General features: G+C 45.1%; 1 protein-coding gene across 1 annotated transcript in view; it reads left to right on the forward strand.

Annotated features, from left to right (window-relative positions):
* The window catches only part of gli2a (GLI family zinc finger 2a), a 425,818-nt gene that overhangs the window by 347,304 nt on the left and 54,590 nt on the right, over positions 1-23,924 (forward strand). The window contains exons 8-11 of the mRNA XM_078403330.1: positions 14,006-14,207; positions 15,726-15,939; positions 17,017-17,130; positions 20,615-20,755. Of these exons, the coding sequence (XP_078259456.1) occupies positions 14,006-14,207; positions 15,726-15,939; positions 17,017-17,130; positions 20,615-20,755 (671 nt within the window). The remainder of the gene's footprint in view (positions 1-14,005; positions 14,208-15,725; positions 15,940-17,016; positions 17,131-20,614; positions 20,756-23,924) is intronic.

Below are 23,924 nucleotides of genomic sequence, written 5' to 3' on the forward strand. Positions count from 1 at the left end.
ATCGTTCCATCAAATCTATGCATTCTCTTACAATGCATCAACTCATGCTTCCTCTTTAAACACACACCCATGAAGTGTATGAGAAGCTGGTACATGTAACTAGCCCCTCGGTGTCCAGTAATGGCAGAACCCTAAACTGTGGTCCTTCTCCACAGAGCCTTAGCACTGGTTGCACTGAGCTCCAGTTAGGACCATTTGCTCGTGGTCATCTCCTTACATTGGAAGACCAACCAGTTTTGGGCAAACCAAAAAGAATGTCAATAGGTTCATAAGTGATAGTAGCAGAATTAGGCCATTCAGCCGATCAAGTCTACTCCGCCATTCAATCATGACTGATCTATCTCTCACTCTTAACCCCATTCTCCTGCCTTCTCCCCATAACCCCTGACACCCGTACTAATCAAGAATCTATCTCTGCCTTAAAAATATCCATTGACTTGGCCTCCACAGCTTTCTTTGGCAATAAATTCCACAGATTCACCACCCACTGACTAAACAAATTCTTCCTCATCTCCTTCCCAAAGGAACATCCTTTAATTCTGAGGCTATGGCCTGTGGTCCTAGACTCTCCCACTAGCGGCAACATCCTCTCCACATCCACTCCATTCCTTTCACTATCCGAGTGTCTTCCAGCAGCAGTAATGTCTATGCCAGTATCAGTCGCTGGTAACATCCTGTAGATCACAGAGCCTTCTCTTAAGCAGCTCCACAAGGACCAATGCGACCATTTCCAGACGTTCTTGCCGAATGCCCAGTTCACGAGGATTTGACGATTATCCTCTCCGCCCCGCGGCATCTTGAGGGCAACGTGTGGTGGGAGTGACACTCTGTACTGACGGGGAGGCCCCTCTCACTGGGAACCCTCAGCGGACACCTCAACCCCAAGGCCATTCTTACCTATTATACCTGTGGACAGAGTGGAATTCCAACCCTCAATGGTCTATGAGTGGTGTCCAGGCATCAAGTCTGAAGAAGGGTCTCGTCCCCTGACATGTTGTCTGACCCGCTGAGTTACTCCAGCATTTTGGTGTCCATCTTCAGTGTAAACGTCCAAAGACGTACAGGTATGTAGGTTAATTGGCTGGGCCAATGTAAAAATTGTCCCTAGTGGGTGTAGGATAGTGTTAGTGCGCGGGGATCACTGGGCGGCGCGGACCCGGTGGGCCGAAGGGCCTGTTTCTGCGCTGCATCTCTAAACCAGCACCTGCAGTTCCTTCCCACACAAGTGATGGAAGCAGTAGATTCAAACCCAAGATTTCCTCTTTTATTAAAATGACGCCGTTTTCCCCAGACATTGAAAAGTTAATGGATTTAACATAGATTAAGATAATTTTTAAAAACTTGAAAACTATTTGAAACATAATTTAGAAAATAAATTCAATTATAATTACGCTGTAAATTAAGAAAGGTAAATATAAAATTTGATTTTTTTTTTTTTTAAAAAGCCACAAAAGAACATCGTTTTCTTTTGGAAGCAGGTCAGCCAACCTAAAAGGGGTGGGTGGTGTGAAGTTGCTTGTATGACTTGAGAGGAAAGAACCAGATGCAAAACGCATCCTGACCTTCAGCTACGTACAGTCTAAAAACACCAGCGGAATCGATGGCAACTGAGTGCTAACACAGACCTCCTGCGCATTTCAAACTTTCATGTTGCAGTGCACAGATGTTGAACTGTTGCCCCCCCCCTCCCCCCCATTTGCAGCTCGATCCAGCACATTAAATTGTGTGTGTGTGTTGCATATACTGAATGTGTTCTATTCGCTTGGGTTTTCAGTCTCATTCCCTCTTCTCCTGCTATCTCCTTCACTCCCCCACACGTCAAACTGTTAAAGTTCCTGCTTTTCCAAAGGCCGCCCGCGTGAGGGGAAATTTTCTATGAATCCAAATCCGCTCCTTGTATGTTTCACAAGCATTAAAGTATTCCGAGGAGATTTTAAACCAGCGCTCTTCTCTTTAAAACAATATGTGCTCTTTGCTCCTCTTGTGTTTGAGGCATTTGGCTTACATATCAGTCTTTAGTGAGTTGTTTCTTCTAGGCATTTGTCCAGTCAGAGCTAACTTCATCGCTGCTTGTTGAATTATCAGCTTCTTCCATTTGGTCTCGTCAGTGCACATTAAAACAAAACAAGTGGGTGCTGAGTATTATTTTTATCAGGTCACCCAGTTGCTCCAGATTTGTTGCTTTTTTGGGGGGGAGGGGGTGGGGGGGTTCAGTCTTTTCTGAACTGAAAGGAGAAATCAATTATGTGTCTGTGTGCTTGGGATCTGCAGCCCCAGTGGACTTCTTGCATGCCGTACTGTGGAACGCACAAAATAATAAGTTCCTTGTCCCAGCCCTGCGTGGCTGTGAAAGGTGCAAATTAAGCTAGAGCGCGCAAATGTTGAGTAATTAATTGTAGGCCAGCCCCTGGTAAAAGGCTAAGCAGCGTAATGACATCCGTTCTGTTGGCCTGGAACAGTGTGTAGCGCAGGACAAAGGCAACACAAAGCAACGTTGCAGTTCACAAACAGTATAGTGAGCTTTCAACCAGGATCCTAAACGCACTAAGGTAATATTGTAAATGAGTCCATGCCTCTGGTTTCTTTGAAAAAAAACAGCAAGCCTCGTCAGCTCCTGTTGTCAGAAACTTTAACAACTTAATAGAGTTTCAGCAAATACTTGTCCAAACTTATTGATTCTCTCCTTGAACTCTTGTCACTTTTTGTCCATAAACAGATTTTTGCAAAAATTAACCTTTTTATCATTTGCACTAGATTTAATAACCATACTTTAGTTAAAAATGTGACATACCTGGGTCTGAGGATGTCCACAGTATTACCTGGGAACAGAAATAGCTTAATTTAACAACACAAATCTCTGACCAAACTAAATCACATTAAGGCCTTTCTCAGTTTTGTTTTAGTTTATCTGTGTTGTATCTAAGTTGTGTTCATCAAATCTGATGAAAGCGCTTGATGAAATGAATTTGAAACATGAACTTGAGTCTGAAGAAGGGTCTCGACCCGAAACGTCACCCATTCCTTCTCTTCAGAGATGCTGCCTTTCCCGCTGAGCATTTTGTGTCTATCTTCGTTGAAAATAAAGTTGTTTGTACGGCAAAAAGTAGCAATCCCATTAAGATCAAAAAGGAGGAGAGATAACTTTATGTATGGAAAAGGCACATCATTAGAACGTACACAATATACAAGCCCATCCTTTAGTTTGGTTAATTATTGTAATGGGTACCGACCGAGGTACAGTGAAAAGCTTTTCATTGTGTGCTATCCAGTCACAGAAAAGACTATACATGATTATAATCAAGCCAACCACAGTGTACAGATTAAGGATAAAGGGAACAACATTTAGTGCAAGATAAAGTCCCATTAAAGACAGTACGAAGATCTCCAATACTGAAAAACCTTGTGTGCGTTTAAATATTTTGAATTTTGGCTTTTCATTGGATACTGTTTTCATTATATCAACTCCTTTTCTAATTCATGGTTTTCTTTCAGTAAATGGTCAGGAAACGAACACAAAGTTTACTGTTTGGACTTATTCACAAAATGCTGGAGTAACTCAGCAGGTCAGGCAGCATCTCGGGAGAGAAGGAATGGGTGATGTTTCGGGTCGAGACCCTTCTTCAGACTGAAGAAGGGTCTCGACCCGAAACGTCACCCATTCCTTCTCTCCCGAGATGCTGCCTGACCTGCTGAGTTACTCCAGCATTTTGTGAATAAATCGATTTGTACCAGCATCTGCAGTTATTTTCTTATACTTACTGTTTGGACTGTTCGGTGAACTTTTGTCACCAGAAAGGTGGTGACTCTTGTGCACTGCCTTCGTGAGATCTGCTGTATGATTTTACCGGGTTGTCTGCAAAATCAAAATATTTAAATGCACAGACGATGTTTGTATTGTACAGTATTCTATTGTCCAATACTCCAAATGTGGTCTGACCAGTGTCTTATATAGCCTCAGTATTATGCCGCATTTGGAGTATGGTGAGCAGTTTTGGGCCTCATATCGACTTCGATACCTCAGTCCCTAATCATACATTGTGAGAATCATGGTACATAGGCAGCAGGGTAAAATCATACGCACAATGCAGTGCAGCACGGTGGCGCAGCGGTAGAGTTGCTGCCTTACAGTGCCTGCAGCGCAGAAGACCCAGGTTCGATCCCGACTACGGGTGCTGTCTGTACGGAGTTTGTACGGTTTCCCCATGATCATGTGGGTTTTCTTCGAGATCTTCGATTTCCTCCCACACCCCAAAGACGTACAGGTTTGCAGGTTACTTGGCTTGGGCTTGTATACTTGGTGTAAGTGTAAATTGTCCCTAGTGTGTGTAGGCTTGTGTTAATGTGCAGGGATCGCTGGTCAGTGCGGACTCGATGTGCCGAAGGCCTGTTTCCGCGCTGTATTTCTAAATGAAAAAACGTACACCAATGCAGAGGTGGTCCTGTGAAATACTGTAAAGTAAAATAACCCACCAACAGGAAATGCATACAGCAGAAATATCCCAGATAATGATCCAAAGGCAATCATTCAAATTGAACGTTACTTTTCAGCCATTTGACCATTATGCAAAATGGTTTATGAAGTACTTGAATACATTATCACCTTGTAAATATATTCATGACTGCATTCTACACTCGTTCACTGACTCTCATTTTAAATAGCGTTAACATAAAAAATGTAGGTTGTATGTCAGGAATAAATAATGCTGATCTGCAATTTTGTCCTTTGGTCAAGTCGGCACTTGGAATAAAATAGTAAGGCTCAAAGCAAGGAGCATGCTGCCTGCTCCATTTTATTTATTTCATCTGTTTCTGTGCTTTGAATAATTTGATGAAGACTAATGCTAAACCCTTTGGTATGTGTTTCCTGGATGCTTGAAAGCTGGCATTTGGTACATTACATTTATTATACTAGGGGTGATTCCTTAGTGTTAATTGTCGTGATCAAGCCGTGCAGTTTAATGAAGCAGATTTTGTTTGTTTTTAGTTTAGTTTAGTTTAATTTAGAGATACAGCACAGAAACAGGCCCTTCGGCCCACCGAGTCTGCGCCAGCCAGCGATCCCCGTACACTCTCCTACACAGGATATCCTACACAATAAGGACATTTTACAATTGGGCGGCACGGTTGCACAGCAGTAGAGTTGCAGCCTTACAGCTGCATTACTGCCCATTTGTACAGTCAGAGACCCTTTTGACAGCAGCATAAATGTTCTCAATCTCTTCAATAAAAGTAAAAAAGAGCGCCCACCCTCATCAGGAAAAGCTTAAAAGATTTTGGGCGGCACGGTGGCGCAGCGGTAGAGTTGCTGCCTTACAGCGAATGCAGCGCCGGAGACCCAGGTTCGATCCCGACTACGGGTGCTGTCATATCATCATATCATATATATACAGCCGGAAACAGGCCTTTTCGGCCCTCCATGTCCGTGCCGCCCAGTGATCCCCGTACATTAACACTATCCTACACCCACTAGGGACAATTTTTACATTTACCCAGCCAATTAACCTACATACCTGTACGTCTTTGGAGTCTGCACGGAGTTTGTACGTTCTCCCTGTCACCGCGTGGGTTTTCTCCGAGATCTTCGGTTTCCTTCCACACTCCAAAGGCGTACAGGTTTGTAGGCTCATTGGCTTGGTATAAGTGTAAATTATCCCTAGTTTGCGTAGGGTAGTGTTAAAGTGCGGGGATCGCTGGTCGGTGCGGACTCGGTGGGCCGAAGGGCCCGCTTCCGCGCTGTATCATTAAATTAAACTGAATTTTAGCTGATAATAAAAATAATCAAGGTAGAACCCTCCTTCCTAAATTTCATGTTATTGTCAATAATGTACAGGCGAAAATCAATGATTTAGGTAAACAAGTGCCTTGCCTTTTCAGTTCACCGTGGCATTTTCACATGTGTGTGTTTTGGCTTCTCACTACATTCTGACTGCTTTTTGACAGCCTCCCAAAGAGACTCTATCAACACAAGCAGGCAGACTCTTTTCCCGGTTGCAGTCCAACTTGTCTGAGGCCAATCTGCTCGAAATACTTTCAGTACCCAGACTGTGCGGGTCAAAGCAGAAATTCCCCAAAGATAAATCACAGTCAGGATGAAAAGAAAAGGAAGGAGCCACCTCCTCATCCTTCTTTTTCTCCCTCTCCTCCTCACCCCCCCCCCCCCTCACCCTTTCCTCCTTCCCCTCAGAACTGAACATAAAGGCTGAGGAAAGTTAGAGGAGATGCAGTTGAATTAATGCATGGACAGGGAAGTGTGGAGTGGAATATAACCAGCCAACAGTTTATTTAAGAAAAGTAACATGGTTTAGAAGGCTCATGGGAACGCAAAACTTGCTGTGACTAATCTGAATATATTCGACTGAGTAAAGTTCGAGATGTTAACACTTGGCAGAATTGGTTCATCAAACTGACTTGCAGGGTGCAATTCTAATGCCGGATTAGAATTGGATTTGATCTTCATCAGATGAGGAGTGGAATGACTGTGCAAATGGAAACACTACGTCCCATTACAGGGCATTCACTGGGGCTAATGCTTGCGACCAGGAGGTTGGCCTATCACGAGAACCTGGACAGTTTTGGTTGGTTTTCCTTGGAGCTTAGAAGAGTGAGAGGGTCACCTTGTTCAAACTGATCCTAATGGAGCTCGACGAGGTTGATGTTGAGATGCCTCAAGCAATGGGAGAGTCCCGAGCAAAGGGACATGAACACAAAGAAAGGGCGGCTCATTTAAAAGGGAACTGCAGAGAAATGTCTTCTTTCAGAGGCTAGTGAATCTCTGGAACCTTCTTCCCCCAAAGGTGGTGAAGGCAGATCATTAGATAAATTTAAGGGTCGGACAGATAATTATTTGAAAGATTGAGGAATTGAGGGTTGTGAGGAACCGGTACAAAAATTAATTGAAGTCAGTATCGGTCAGCCATGGTCATATCGCATGGTAGGGCAGACTTATTTCATATTTATATTTTTATTTCATATTCCAGATACAGCGCGGAAACAGGCCCTTTCGGCCCACCAAGTCCGCACCGCCCAGTGATCCCCGCACACTAACACTATCCTACACACACTAGGGACAATTTTTACATTTACCCAGTCAATTAACCTACATACCTGTACGTCTTTGGAGTGTGGGAGGAAACCGAAGATCTCGGAGAAAACCCACGCAGGTCACGGGGAGAACGTACAAACTCCTTACAGTACAGCACCCGTAGTCAGGATCGAACCTGAGTCTCCGGCGCTGCATTCGCTGTAAAGCAGCAACTCTGCCGCTGCGCTACCGTGCCGCCCACTTGAGGTGCCTAATAGCATACTTCTCCTACTTTCCTGCGTTCAAGTTGCGAGTCATTTGCAGATGACCATTAGCAGTACAAGAGTAGGTTCTGGCTGTGCTTTGTTGGTTGTGGTGGTAGTATTGACAGGTCTATCCTGCAGAGCAACGATGCCTTGGTTCGACCAAGACCAAAACACAGACCCATGAGATTTAGGCTATTTACTTATTTTGTACAATTGTTCCTGTCCTGTTAGACCACTGATCTGTGTGGGGATCTGCCACAATAGAGATGGGGCCTGAGATAGATCAGCCATGATAATAGTGAATGGCAGAGCAGGCTTGAGTGTCTGAGTGGCCTCTTTGTTTTGGTTTTGTTTAATTTTGTTTAGTTTAGAAACATAGAAACATAGAAAATAGGTGCAGGAGTAGGCCATTCGGCCCTTCGAGCCAGCACCACCATTCAATATGATCATGGCTGATCATCCAACTCAGTATCCCGTACCTGCCTTCTCTCCATACCCCCTGATCCCTTTAGCCACAAGGGCCACATCTAACTCCCTCTTAAATATAGCCAATGAACTGGCCTCAACTACCTTCTGTGGCAGAGAATTCCACAGATTTACCACTCTCTGTGTGAAAAAAAACGTTCTCATCTCGGTCCTAAAAGACTTCCCCCTTATCCTTAAACTGTGACCCCTTGTTCTGGACTTCCCCAACATCGGGAACAATCTTCCTGCATCTAGCCTGTCCAACCCCTTAAGAATTTTGTAAGTTTCTATAAGATCCCCCCTCAATCTTCTAAATTCCAGCGAGTACAAGCCGAGTCTATCCAGTCTTTCTTCATATGAAAGTCTCCAGTCTTTCTTCATATGAAAGTCTTTATTACATGTATACTGAGGTACAGTGGAAAGGTTTTATGCTGCGCTATCCAGTCATCAAAAAAACTGTCCATGATGGGTGGCACGGTGATGCAGTGGCAGAGTTGCTGCCTTACAGTGCCAGAGATGCTGGCTACGAATGCTGTCTGTACAGAGTTCGCACATTCTCCCTATGACCTGCGTGGGTTTTCTCCGGGAGCTCTAGTTTCCCCCCACACTCCAAAGACGTACAGATCTGTAGGCTAATTGGCTTAGTAAAATTGTAAATTGTCCCTAGTGTGTGTGTGTTGGATAGTGGTAGTGTGGGGACCACTGGTTGGCACAGACTCGGTGGGCCGAAGGACATGTTCTCACGCTGTAGCTGTAGACTAAACTAAACTAAGATTACAATCAAGCCGTCCACAGTATACAGTTGCAGGATAAAGGGAATAATGTTTAGTGCGAAATAAGGCATCTAGATTTTTATAGAGCCATACAGCGTGGAAACAGGCCCTTCAGCCCAACCTGCCCAGACCGACCAGCATATCCCAGCTGCACTAGTCCCACACTCCTACATTTGGCCCATATCCCTCTAACCCTGTCCTATGCATGTACCTGTCTAAATGTTTCTTAAACGTAATTATGGTTGTAATGAAATAGAATTCAGTGCGGACAACATCATGGGCATCCAAAGTTAACACCCAGGATGTTAACCTAGCATCCTCCTGGATTGATCCCCTGCGAATTTCCTGGGGCTGCTGCAGTAATTTCAGTGTTCCAGCTTTGAGCTGTTTTCCTTTCTATCTCCTGTAAGCCGCAGCTCCTCTCCGAACACTCGCCGCGTTTGCCCTCCCTCGCACAATGGCATGAGACCCGCCGAAGGTTCCTGAAGGCTCCCAAATTAGAAGAGACGCAGATCAAATGCCAGTTGCTGGTTACGTGTTGGAAAGGTCCCAGACTGGCCCACTAAAGCTGACACTCGCCATCAGAGCTTTACAGATTAGGTTTACGTTTGTTCAGCCAACCACTAGACACACGAATAAGCTCGGGCTGGTGGGGGACGTCACAGTGTTGCTTGCAAATTAATGGGGGCCAATGTCTGAGCAGTCATCATGGACATAAATCACAGGAAATGGGGGGAGAAATGAGTACAAGGCTTTTCTTTCTATTTAGTAATTTATCATGGGAAGTGGCACATTAATAAACCCAGCTCCCCCGAGGAGAGGGGTAACAGAGATAAATATGACTGCCAAATCCAACTTGCGTCTCTAAGGCCGTAGAAAGCAGAGGACTGTGGGAATGCAAATTTAGAAAATATACATATCTTGTGGGGTTTTATTTTTAAATAGATTTTCTCTTTTTGTTTTAAACTTGCAAACAGTGTTCATTCAGTCACCCTGCAGTCACTGCTACTTCAGCATGCTGTTCTTTCGCAGCTGAGATTGCACGTACGCTTCAAGTATAAATTCCTATCGATCGCTGAAAGAACCAGGAGGGAGGTGAATTTATATTTATAATGCAATGAGTTGTTGTAATCTGCAAGGCGCTGCTTGTTGAGGTGGCGGAACGGATTTGAGAGGAACCTTTTAAAAGGGGTTTGGATATGGGGAAGAAAGCATTGCAGGGCCGGTGGGAAGGAGCAGAGGAGGGGGATTAATTGGGCGTGCCCTGTCAGTTGCCGCTAAATACATAACACCAGCACGTTGGAATCTACCTCCAAATTTATTTAGTTGACTTCAGTGGTGAATTTCTGAGGCCGTATACGAAGCATAGAGATTGGTTTAGTTTAGTTTATTATTGTCACGTGTACCGAGGTACAGTGAAAAGCTTTTTGGTGCGTGCTATTCAGTCAGCGAAAAAACTATACATGATTACAATCAAGCCATTCACAGCGTACAGATAAAGGATAACGGGCACAACTTTTACTGCAAGGTAGAGTTCGATTGAAGACAGTTCAAACGTCTCCAAAACTGCAAAATCTTCTGTACGTTTAAGTATTTTGATTTTGGCTTTTCATCATTTACTGTTTTCAGACATAGTACAAAAGGTAAAACGTTTAGTACAAGGTAAAATCCAATTAAAGTAGCACTGAACAAGAATAGTTTCCGAGACCATAGTTCTTTCACTAGTTCTTTTGGTTTGATTTGGTGAACAGAGTCCTTTTACCCTGTATGATTAGACAATAGACAATAGGTGCAGGAGTAGGCCATTCGGCCCTTCGAGCCAGCACATGATTCTATGACATGACAGTTGATAGCTGAAGTTGTTTAACCAGTCTTTACTTTGGACTGTTTATAAGTGCAGACTGTCTTCGAGGTGCAGACTCTCTTTTAAGAGTCTTCAAAATGCACCATTCTGTCACTTGTGCACGAATCTGTACATTTTTTCACCTACAAAGTAATCACAGAAACATAGGTGCAGGAGTTGGCCATTCGGCCCTTTGAGCCAGCACCTCCATTCAATGTGATCATGGCTGGTCATGCAAAATCAGTACCCCGTTCCTGCTTTCTCCCTGCTATATCCCTTGATTCCGTTAGCCCGAAGAGGCTATATGTTATGGAGGCAATAACAATGTAGGACCAGTGTTGCAATTGGATTGTGATTGAGTTGAAGCACTGACGGTCAACTGGGTGTGTCCTGTGAGGTATTTTATTTGAAAATGGAGACAGCTGTGAATTTTGTTTTACAAATGGAGGCTTCTGCAGTATGCTGCAGATTGCCTGCATGTCACGATTTGAAAACAGCAACCCCATAACTGAAAAATGTCCAAAAAGGGGTTCAAACAGCGACAGCATCTAGATGAATTAATGCAAAGTTTGAAAAATATGTATGAAGCTCCTTGCCTAACAAAGAGTTACCGTTGTACTTATTTAAGCGCTCACCTTAGTACGTAATACACCAGTAAGTCAGCTTGCTTTGAGTCATGGAGAAATTGCTGCCAGTCCTGTAGTATTGGTCAGGATTTCCACTCAAATCCTCAATTCAACATTGGAGAATAGAATGATTTTGCATCACATGTGCCATTGCTAATTTCGTTGACTAGTGTGAGAGCTTTGGGTCATTGATCCAGAGACATGAGCTTAAATTCTACCATGGCAACCGGAGAAATTAAACTCAGGAAATTGAATATGTTGGATTTCTTTTTCAAAAAATGATCACTTCTGACAACTCAGTGCCGCAGCGGTAGCGTTGCTCCCTTACAGCGCCAGAGACCCGGGTTTGATTCTGACAATGTCTGTACGGAGTTTATACATTCTCCCTGTCACCGCATGGGTTTTTTGTGGGTGCTCCGGTTTCCTCCCACTTTCCAAAGATGTGTGGGGTTGTAGGCTAATTGGCTTCTGTAAATTGTCCCTCCTGTGTAGGATAGAACTAGTGTACTGGGTGATGGCTGGTCAGCACAGACTCGGTGGAGTTTGTACATTCACCCTGTGACTGTGTGGGTTTTCTCCGGGTGCCCCGGTTTCCTCCCACATTCTAAAGGCATGTGGGTTTGTAGGTGCATTGGCTTGTGTAAATTGTACCTAGAGTGTAGGATAAAACTAGTGTACCGGGTAATTGTTGGTCAGCGTGGACTCGGTGGGTCAAATGGCCTGTGTCCGCTCTGTATCTCTAAACTAAACTAATTGCTGTAAAGGCCCATCTTATGCACTAATGTTTTTGCAGGGAAGGGAATATTCCATCTCCATCTGGCCTGTTCAATATGTTACTCTGGATTCAACAACACGGTTGATTCTAAATCATGAGATGAGAGAGATTGACTCTCCATATCTGCCTCAGAAGGCAGTGGAGGCCAATTCTCTGAATGCATTCAAGAGAGAGCTAGATAGAGCTCTTAAGGATAGCGGAGTCAGGGGGTATGGGGAGAAGGCAGGAACGGGGTGCTGATTGAGAATGATCAGCCATGATCACATTGAATAATAATAATAAGCATTTATTTTATATAGCGCCTTATCGGGAGCTCAAAGCGCTTTACAAGAACAATCATAACATAAAAACAAACAGACAAACTATCCTAAGGGAAAAGCGGCGAATAAACAGCGCCAGCGTCCTCTCACGTCAGGGTCCGGCAGTAGACAACAAAAAGCACAGGACACACAGACACCATTTTTACACAAACAGCCATCACATTGATTGCTCTAGGCACACCCTCACTGTGATGGAAGGCAAAGAAAAGTCTTATCTCCTCCTCATTCTTCTCCCGTGGTGCCACGAGGTGATCGAGGCTCCCAACTTTTTGAAGCCCCCACCGGGCGATGGAAAGTCCCAGGGCCGAGCCGAGCAGGCCGATGAAAGTCCTGAGCCCCCACCGGGCGATGGAGAGTGCAGCGGCCAGGCCACGCAGGGCGATGAAGGGCCTGCGAGCGGGTCGATCGTACCTCGCGCTTCGGGGCGGTCGAAGCTGCTACGGCTAGAGCTCCCAAAAACCGGTCGCCAGCCAGGGACCTGCGAACTCCCGATGTTGCAGTCTGCAGGGCCCACGGCCGAAGCCTCCGAGATGGTATGTCCGGGCCCTGCGACCGGAGTCTTCAAGGTCGATCCCAGCTGGAGGCCGCCGACTCCACGGTGTTAGGCCGTAGCGCGAACGGAGATACGACACGGTAAAGGTCGCATCTCCGTTGAGGAAGAGATTAGAAAAAAGGTTTCCCCCACCCCCCCACCACCCCCCCACATACACAGAGTTAAAAATAGAACAAAACGTACATTAAACGATGACAATAGACAAAAAACAAAAAAAAGACAGAGAGACTTCCGGTGAGCCGCAGCTGCAGAACACAGCCACGCCCCCATTTGGCGGTGCTGGCTCGAAGGGCCAAATGGTCTCCTCCTGCACCTATTGTCTATTGTCCATGGAGAGAGGCCAAATGACCAGGAATGACTTGGTGCGAAAAAGGGCCAGAATCTGTGCTATATGACTCTATGACACCATTGACAACATTTACTGATGACCTGATTCAGTTTGTTGAATCAGGTCATCTCAGTTGATTGCAAGCTGTAAGTTCTATGCTGGCTATATAATATTCTGCAGAGCCCAATATGGACAATATGTCAACAGGGCTGGGAGCCGACAAATCTGTCAGTAAATGCAACAGCAAAGGTCATTCCAATGCTGAGAACCCAGGTGCTCAAGAAGTGCTGGCAGCTCTCTTTTAGTTTAGTTTAGAGATATAATGCGGAAACAGGCCCTTTGGCCCGCCGAGTCCACACCAACCAGCAATCCCCGCACACTTACACTATCCTACACACACCAGAGACAATTTTACATTCGTTCCAAGCCAATTAACCTACAAACCTGTATGTCTTTGGAGTGAGGGAGGAAACTGAAGATCTCGGAGAAAACCCATGCAGGTCATGGGGAGAACGTACAAACTCCGTACAGACAACACCCGTAGTCAGGATCGAACCCGGGTCTCCGGCGCTGTAAGGCAGAAGCTCTACCGCTGCGCTACCGTGCCGCCCTTCAGGTTGAAGTTAAAGATCAAAGGAGTGTTTAATTATATTCATCACAATTTTGCATCAGGTGCAATTTCTTATTTTGTGTCTTGCCCTGACTATAACAGCAATGTAACGTCTGCCATATAAGAATAAAGAAATAAATCAGGCATAAAATGCACTAAATATAAAAGTTACAAAGATCAAGAAGGGAACAATTTTTATAAGGTGCCATTTCACTATAATTAAATAGTTTATTTCTTATAAACTCAATTTGTGTGAGATTTAATGAAACTGGTGAGTGTTCCAAGGCTTTAAGCTGCACTGAAAAATACAAAGAAGCTCTAATTGATCAAGCATATTTCAGTTGCAGTTGATGAGAGAAAGTTTGGTGGAAACCGTTTCGTTTTTTTGTTTCCTTACCTGACGTTTTCCACATTCCATTCCTCAGTGTCGAGGTTCTCCAGTCCTCGTCCGGCCCCGAGAATGAGCAGGAAGAGAGCTCTGTCCATCTCGCCGCTCTCTGATGCCAGCATTGACCTCCAGACGATGATCCGGACATCCCCCAACTCGCTGGTGGCTTACATCAACAACTCCCGGAGCAGTTCGGCAGCGAGTGGGTCGTACGGCCATCTGTCAGCGGGTGCAATCAGGTGAGTCCTTTAGCATTGAAACAACCATTCACTCTTCCCCAGGGTGGACCGGGATTTGCGAGGTGACCAGTGGTAACTGAGGCTGAATGGTTTGCATTGAAGCAACCAGTATGTCATCTTCAAGTCATGACGAGTGATTGTCATGCTGACTGCACCCCAGTCAGACGTTTCTGTCAACAGCATCTCTTATTCACGTCGACATGTTAGCCGGATAACTAACAAGTGTTGATTAGCAGGGGTCATACTGTAAGTTCATAATGTAGTCCTTGCCAAATATAACTCAACTTCCTCAAATATGTGTCATGGGCAGTTATTAGGGATGTGCAAAGATTCAAGGCACTAATCCCCTGAAGATTGGCATTTTTTTGGTGTTCAGTCTCTTACGAGGCACGTTGTTTACCTTAATATATGTTTACATCATGAAGTGGGCCAGGTGATTCTGGAATGTTTAACTCCTGAACTTTTCCAGTTTACAAGGATGTCACCCTATTATTTTTAAAATACTAACCTCTGCTTCAGAAAGGTACTAAAGCATAGGCTGCAACAGAATAAGTTGCAAAAGTGATTTTAAATTCATAGGGTCAGCGATCTATTTCTTGGAGGCAAATTCAGAATCAACATCAGATGGGTAACAATGATGTTTCTCAAGGGGTGTGCACGTAACTTTGTGTACTCCATGCCAAAGACAATGATGTATTTCAAGGGGTGTGCACGTAACTGTGTACTCCACTTAAAAATAATATGTATTATTTATGATACCATATAAATCAATGGGGAGGGATTTTGGAGGTATGTTCCCACTTTTCCCAAGCCGACAAGGCTTTGCAGCCGACCAATTAAGAATAAAGCTGAAAATGCTGGAGTAACTCAGCAGGACAGGCGGCATCTCTGGAGAGAAGGAATGGGTGACGTTTCGGCTCAAGAGAGAGATGCTGCCTGTCCCGCTGAGTTACTCCAGCATTTTGTGTCTATCTTCGGTGTAAACCAGCATCTGCAGTTCCTTCCCACACATAGAAATAAAGCTGGATGGTTTGGGTATTGGTAATTATGAGCAACGGAATTGCTCATATACTGCTTTTGTGGTATTTACATTGCATTTATTGCTGTTCACAATGCAATCTGCGAAGCAAGTTATTAGTTATTATTCAGATGCTGAAGAGAAATTAGTCTAATAAATGTAAAGGTTAACTCACCACATCTATATTTTTGCCAAAATAATTCGCTCAGGTACAATAAATCTGAACGTTTGCTTGTCCCTGAAGTGAAGATGACATTTCATAAAATCATTTTAATGTAACATTTGGTTCGAAAACACCGACAGGTTTCATTGAAATTACTGATAGCATTTTGGCCAATATTGTTTAAAAGCAGTTAAAGGTTAGTTTTAGCAAAGGGGAGGTGAAGCATTCTTCAAGCAATGCCATAAAACAAGGAGGAATTCAATTTCTGAGGGAGTGTGCGCTTCCTTGTTGCAACCATCTAACTGTGCACGTCCTGATATCTCTTGCCTGATTGCAGCCCAGCATTCAGCTTCCCCCATTCTATCAACCCGATGACCATCCAGATGCATCAACAGATACTGAACCAGCAGCGCAGCCTCAACTCTGCATTTGGCCACACTCCACCCCTCATACAACCGTCTCCAACCTTTCTGCCACGCCAGCACATGTCCAGCACCTCTGCGATGTTGCCACCCACTCAGGCCAGCAATGCCTCTTCTGAAGTTTCTCAGGTAAGCAGCAGACTCACCCGTAGTGCAACATGGAGTGACGGCCTAACCGGGAGAGAGATACCGGATTTTGGGCGCTAGGGGTGAGCCGGTGGAAGGGTGAACCGGGGGCAATTGCTTCCAGCGCCTTCAAGGTCGGCTGCAGGAGGTGCACCCGGGACACAAAGATGGCTGGGCCAGGAGAGGAGAGGAGAGGAGAGGGACGGGACATCGGTTGGCGGGAACTGCTCCGGTACATCGAGCGCTCGGGCCGACCGGACTTTTAACTTGAAATAATGGCGCCAAAAATGGTGGCGCCAGCATGTGTAATATATGCAAAAGGAATTTCACTGTGCAGTTGCAACTGTATGCAAATAAAGCACTATTGATCTATGGAGGCTTAAAATGTCCTGCGGAGTAAGATTACGGAGTTGAGGATTGGGTATGTTCTTCTGCATTTACCTGTATGCATACAATGGATGGTGCTCTATCTTCCAGCAATGTCATTTGTTAATTTGCTGAGTATATCATTTACAACCTCTTCCCACTTCCTTCATCCTCAATAAGGATTGAGACCCGGGTTCAATCCTGACCTTGGGTGCTGTCTTGGTGCAGTTTACACATTCTCCCTGCCCCCCCGCACGAGTTTCCCCCACGTGCTCCGGTTTCCTCCCACATCCCAAAGATGTGCAGATTTGTGGTTTAATTGGCCTCTGTAAATTGCCTCGAGTGTGGAGGGGGGAGTGGATGGGAAAGTGGGATAACATAGAACAAATGAGAACGGGTGATCAATGGATTTGGTGGGCCAAAGGGCTTGTTTCCATGCTGCATCTTTCGAAGGCACATTTATTTTCTGAGCCCATCAGTTCCTCGCAAAGAGTGGATTATGCCTAACAAAATTAAGCTGATTTGATCTTTGATCACAAGCACTAACTGTACTATACGGTGGAATATACATGTTGTGATTTCAGCTCCAATAGAACTGAATTTCAAAAGCCAAGATCAATATGCAAACAACAAACTTTTAATGCACGTGACCAAAAATGAATTTCTTGCCGAGTTTGTTAAAACTTTTAACATGGCCTACTTTTTATGCCGCAGAGAAAGCTGAGTGGTGAGTCTGCTGTGAGCAGCACTGTGGACCCATTGATTAACAAACGCACCAAAGTTAAAACAGAGGTGGAGGGATCACGGACTGTCTCTCCCATCACTGAGGTGAGCAAATCTGGATAAGATGCACATTTCGTGCACCCATTTTTAACCTTAATTTGGTCATTGGATTAAACTATTTACATGTACAGCACTGGCAAGAAATTGACCATCTAACCCGACTGAAATATAGAGTCAGGCAAAGGAAGATTTATGAAAGAAAGAAAAATACAGTCCGCATATTATCCACAGCGTCACCCTTTGCTCAGCCTCCTTGCCAAAGCTCCTTGAGCCAAAGCCTCAGCACTTACCCTCCACAACGCACTTGCACCTCCACAGAGCCTCACACCAACACAGCTGCTCCCAATATGATGAGGTTTATGCCCTGCATGGGCTTTCTGCCACAACTCTTCATGAAACCCCATCAACTGATAGAGGTATTTCTCTTTAATCTCTTTTCCCTTTGAATACATGTATCCTGGTTGTCCCAAATAATCCCCCTTGTAGCAAGTCCCACATTATACAATTCTCCAGAATTTATAGTGTACACTCCAGAACATAGTACACAGTGTTATTGGGCGGCACGATGGGAGAGCAGTAGAGTTGCTGCCTTAATAGCGTCAGAGGCCAGAGTTCGATCCTGCCTACGGGTGCTGTCTGTATGGAGTTTTGTACGTTTTCCCCGGAGAGGAAATGGCCGCAGGGTCACAGTTATAAAAGGAAAATGTTGTCTGGAATAAAAGGCAATTAAATCCAAAACAGTTGCAAAATAAATCAACAGATATCTGTACAGAGATTGTACTTTCTTCCCGTGACCGCGTGGGTTTTCCCCGGGTGCACCAGTTTCCTCCCACACTCCAAAGACGTACAGGTTTGTAGGTTAATTGGCTTCGGTAAAAATTGTAAATTGTCCGTCGTATATAGGATAGTGACAGTGTACGGGGATCGCTGGTCGGCGTGGACTCAGTGGGCCGAAGGGCCTGTTTCCACGATGTGAGGAGGGGACTGGAGGAGACTCACTGTGATGGATGTTTCTTTTTTTGTGTGTTTTGTGTTGGTTGGGGTTGTGTAATTTGCTTATTTTATTGCTCTTATTGTTGGACTGTGGGTGACGAAATCTCGTCCAAAAGACTTGTTTTTTGGATGAGAAATAAAGATATCCTGAATCCTGAATCCTGATATCTTTAAACTATACTAAACTAAATGTCTAATGGAAGTTAGTCGAATTCAAGAATTATCTCTGAAAATTACTTGCTGCAGCCAAAAAAATGTGAATGTAAAGTTGAACCATTACCCATTATTTAGTTTTAATACACCTGCTCTGCTAGAAAAGTGCGTTAAATTAAATTCCACCATAGTCCCAGTTTCATAGTATTTTCACATTAGTGGAGGATTCTCCATGAAAGGGGGTGACTATGGCAGCTGGCATTTCCGATTTCAGCCTGAACCTGAATCCTAGGCATCTTCCTCACTGCCCTGCTTGGAAGTGCGTACTGTGTGTTGCCTGGTTATTAATGGGTTGCTTCCTCAGTGTTATAAAGTGCAGCATTGCAGTCTCTCCGCCACTGGTCAAAGGCACTCGAATTTGATACAGTGAAGCCTTTAGTTCCTGGTCTCCTTCCTACGCTGATGAGTGAGGATTAGCAGCAGGAGCAATTTATCTCCTTTTCTTCCCAAACCATTTTTTATTGTAACTCTAAACTACCCGAAGTGTCCCTGCACTACATTTTAATGAAATATACAATACCTTGCTGTCACTGGGACAACGCGAGCTTTGACTAATTCCTCGTTCTGCTTTAGTCCAGGGGCAGCCTCAGTCAGGCTTTGGAATGATGCATGGGGACAGCACTGTTTATAATCATCTGGGGCCAGGGAAATTGATGAAGATAGCATATCAGAGAAAGATAAACATGCTGTAGTCAGCACGTTAGGGGCAGGAGCCACATCTCACGAGTTTTAAGTTTGGAGCACATTGACAGCAGCTAACGCATGACCTAAAAGCATCTCCAGCTGTGATGTGGGCAGACGCTAATGAGACAATCTTTAAAAAAAACACACAATTGGCATCTGAAAGGCATTAATATCTTATCGGTAATATGCCTTCATTAGCTCCAACAAATTGCAAGTGTGCGCGTGGCTTATTCAGAGGGGTCTTTGTTCCCGTGAGGTGGAAAATAGCGAGTCGTGTTTCTGCTGTTGGTTAAGTGCGTTTGCACATCGGACCCTCAACGGACGACGATGCCAAGACCGTGGTGACCCTTCAGCCGACGCCACATTTGTAGTCTTAAGTGCTTAGTTCTGTTGGTACCCAGTCTGAATCCAGTTGCTTACTGTATTTCAGGGATCATAGACAATGTGGTTATTGGGTAGGGAACTTCAAAGTTTAGCCGTAGAGCCATACAGCGTGGAAACAGGCCCTTCAGCCCAACCCTGATGCCCCATCTACGCTAATCCCACCTGGCCACATTTGGCCCATATCCTATCCATGTACCTGTCCAGTGAAGTTCATGAGAGAAATAGATTGGGTAGAAGCACAGAGTCTCTTACTCAGAGTAGGGGAATGGAGAACCAGAGGACAGAGGTTTAAGGTGAGGGGGGGAAGATTTAATAAGAACCTGAGGGGTAACCTCTTTGTACAGAGAGTGGTGGGTGTATGGAATGAGCTGCCGGAGGATGTACTATTGCAACGTTTAAGAAACATCTACACAGGTGCATGGATAAGACAGGTTTAGAGGCATATATGAGCCAAATGCAGACAGGTGGGACTAGTGTAGATGAGACATGTTAGCCAGTGTGGGAAAGTTGTGCCGAAAGGCCTGTTTTCATGCTGTATGACTCTCGGATGCTAAGAAACGCCAATATATTTCTAGGGAGAATCTGTAGATAGTAATGTTTCCAGGCCACATTTCCACTTGACCTTGAGAGTCGGGAGGAATTGTCCGAATAGTCTAGGGGGGCAGCAAATAATAGGAGCAAAGGGTGGATAGCTGCTGGAAGAACAATCTGGGTCAGGCAGCATCTGCGGAGAGAAATCGACAGTGAGCATTTCAGGTCATCTGGACGTACTGATGATGAGCCTCAACCCGAAGTGGCTACTATCCACCTCCCTCATTTGCCTGGCCCACAGACGTCCTCCAGATCCTTTCCTATTGCTGCATCTGTAGCCTTTTGCGCATCCATAGAACGTAGACGAATATAGCACAGGAACAGGCCCTTCAGCCCACATTGTCTGTGCCGAACATGATGCCGTTAAACTCATCACTGCTGCATTTGATCCGATCCATATCCCGCCATTCCCTGGATATCCATGAGCCCATACAAATGCCTCTTAAATGCCACTGTCGCGAATGGAGACTGGTAATAACGGCAGAAGATGCTGCCGTTTGGTTTGGTTTTAGGTTGTGATGTACACATAAGATTGCCAAGCAAATTAACTCAGAGCCTTTATATTTTCCGGAGCACGGGCAGACTGAAAAGATTCCGGATTATTACAAGAGCTGTTAAATTCGATTTCTTCACTTCTTTCCCTCTGTTCATTGTGATCGCTCAGGATCGTCTGGCGGGGCTGACCGAGGTGAAGGACGACTTGGACAAGGACGATTGCAAACAGGAGCCGGAGGTCGTTTACGAGACGGTGTGTCACTGGGAAGGCTGCTGCAAGGAGTACGACACTCAGGAGCAACTGGTGCACGTGAGTAAGGCCAGTGCTACAAAGCTGGAAACTTTGGTTGGGATACCTTGGGTGGTAGATGTGGACGTTGTCAGCTTTCCCGTCACCAGATGCATTATTGTAGTGCAATACTTTTTGCTGATGTTCGTACAGTGTGACGTTGGCTGTCTCTATTTTCAAATTCTGCAGTTATATCAACGTTGGTTGTTGTGGTGTCAATTCAGCCATGTTCTCACAAAGGGTGGTGGGTATATGGAACAAGCTGCCCGGGGAGAATGGTTGAGGCTGGGACTACCCTATCGTTTAAGAAACAGTTCGACAGGCGCATGGTTAGGACAGGTTTGGAGGGATATGGACCAAGCGCAGGCAGGTGGGACTAGTGTAGGTGGGACATGTTGGCCGGTGTGGGCAAGTTGGGCTGAAGGGCATATTTCACTCTATGAGTCCATGTTATATTGTCTGAGACTGATCATGAAGGAAGGAGAAAGATTCTGCATTTATATAGCACCTAACACAAGTTCGGAGCATTCGCAATCTCTTTGCATGCACTCACTCCTCTTGAAACGTAATTGTGGTGCCACGGTAGAGCTGCTGCCTTACAGCGCTTGCAGCGCTGGAGATCCGGGTTTGATCCTGACTACGAGTGCTGTCTGTCCGAAGTTTGTATGTTCTCCGCGTGACCTGCGTGGGTTTTCTCCGAGATCTTCAGTTTCCTCCCACACCAAAGACGTACAGGCCTGTAGGTTAATTGGCTTAGTGTAAATGTAAATTGTCCCTAGTGTGAGTAGGATAGTGTAAGTGTGCGGGAATCGCTGGTCGGCATGGACTCAGTGGGCCAAAGGGCCTGTTTCTGCGCTGTATCTCTAAACAACCTAAACCATTGTCGGGAGTGGCAAGATGCCGGTAAATAACAATAAGATAAATGAACCAGATGCTCTACTTTCCTAAAGGAAGGAAGGATAAATGTTGGCCTGAGCTCCTTCTTTGGTTTTCTGTGAAAAGTTAATTGACTGGGTAAATGTAAAAATTGTCCCTAGTGTGTGTAGGATAGTGTTAATGTGTGCGGGGATCGCTGGGCGGCGCGGACTCGGTGGGCCAAAGGGCCTGTTTCCACGCTGTATCTCTAAATCTAAATCTAAATCTAAAAAATAAAGCAATATTGATCATTAGGGATATGTGGGACCTTAGTTTCACATCACATCGCAATTGTCCCTAGTGTGTGTAGGATAGTGTTAATGTGCGGGGACCACTGGTCGGCGCCGACCCGGTAGGCTGAAGGGCCTGTTTCCGCGCTGTATCTCTAAACTAAATAGCACCTCAGGGCAGCTGTGGTACCACACTGAGGTGTCAGCCAACTCCTAGAATGAGGCCTTGCATCTAAAACTATCCCACGTCAGGGCCAAGAGCACCGCTCGTGAGACAAGATCGACTTCTTGCATGAGCTCACCACTACCTTTTGGTAGCAATGTGCCTGATTTGAATCCCACATTGGATTCAAGAGAATGGTCTGTTATTTCGTTCTGGAAGCAGCGATCAGGCGAGATGAGGGTTTCGTCAGTAAAAGTGCAGGATTTTGGAAGAGTCAACATCTGGCTCCACAACCCTTGTACCCCTTGAGACTGGGTCAGAGAGCAGATGTCGTCTTCTTCCCACCCCCCCTCCCCTCCCCTCCCCTCCCTCCTCCTCACACCCAGCCTCAAGGGAACATGAAGAAACATCGCCTCTAAGTTTACAATGAGCTGCCACAGGCACCACTATACCAACAGGGACAGGACACAGATTGCTTTTCTTTCCGTCACCATTCTTCTATCCCCAAGATTAATTAGCCCACCATAACAGCAGAGAAAAGTGATTATTATATCAGAGACTTTCACAACAACAAAAAAAAACAGAGTATTCAGCCAATAACTCTAAATGACCTCTTTCTGTGTTATGAATGTCTGTAACATCCATTTGATCCCAAACTCTCCATTAAATTATCAGAGAATTAATTTGCGGCATTGCCTCTCCCTCCCTCTGGTATTAGGCATTCATGTTAACAGTATGTTAAAATGAATATAGCAAGAAGATAAATGAAGCAGATCCTTAAAATGTATGATCTGCTGGTCTAGATGTGAGCTACGTAGCACCATGAAGGCATTCAACATTATGTCAGGCATGTATTAAGGAATATATCAAGCATTACCCCCATTTAACAAGCTTTCCCGAGTCCAATTTAAGGACCTAAATAGGCCGCAAATCAGTACAGTAAAAAGACCATTCAGCCCATCAAATCAGTACAGTAAAAAGACCATTCAGATTTAGATTTAGATTTAGAGATACAGCGCGGAAACAGGCCCTTCGGCCCACCGAGTCCGCGCCGCCCAGCGATCCCCGCACATTAACACTATCCTACACACACTAGGGACATTTTTTACATGTACCCGGTCAATTAACCTACATACCTGTACGTCTTTGGAGTGTGGGAGGAAACCGAAGATCTCGGAGAAAACCCACGCAGGTCACGGGGAGAACGTACAAACTCCGTACAGACGGCGCCCGTAGTCAGGATCGAACCTGAGTCTCCGGCGCTGCATTCGCTGTAAGGCAGCAACTCTACCGCTGTGCCGCCGTTCAGCCCATCAAATCAGTACAGTAAAAAGACCATTCAGCCCATCAAATCAGTACAGTAAAAAGACCATTCAGCCCATCAAATCAGTACAGTAAAAAGACCATTCAGCCCATCAAATCAGTACAGTAAAAAGACCATTCAGCCCATCAAATCAGTACAGTAAAAAGACCATTCAGCCCATCAAATCTAGGCAAAGCTAATGTCCCGCACAAGCCTCCCTTCACCTTACTTTATCCCACCGTAACAATGTATCCTGCCTTCAGTTTATCTTCCGTTTGAAGTTTCAACATTATTTTTTTCTTAACTATCGTGCCATTCAGTTCCACATTCTCACAATTCCTGGAGACAAGGCTTCTTGTGAAACGGAGGGTTTGATCTATTAGGGAGGCTATTGTATTTAAGGCCTCAGGTACGGACTTCCCCAGTAGTGCAAATTTTACTTCCCCAGTAGTGCAAGTTGTTCTCTGCCGACCTTCACCAAACCCCTTCAATGTTTTGCGGTCCTCTATCTGCACGCTGTAGGGCGTTGTCTCAGCTTGGCTTCATCTTCTTGTCTACAAATTGCATGGGTTCATCGCA

This window comes from Rhinoraja longicauda, chromosome 8 (assembly GCF_053455715.1).
Source record: "Rhinoraja longicauda isolate Sanriku21f chromosome 8, sRhiLon1.1, whole genome shotgun sequence".
Lineage (NCBI taxonomy): Eukaryota > Metazoa > Chordata > Chondrichthyes > Rajiformes > Arhynchobatidae > Rhinoraja > Rhinoraja longicauda.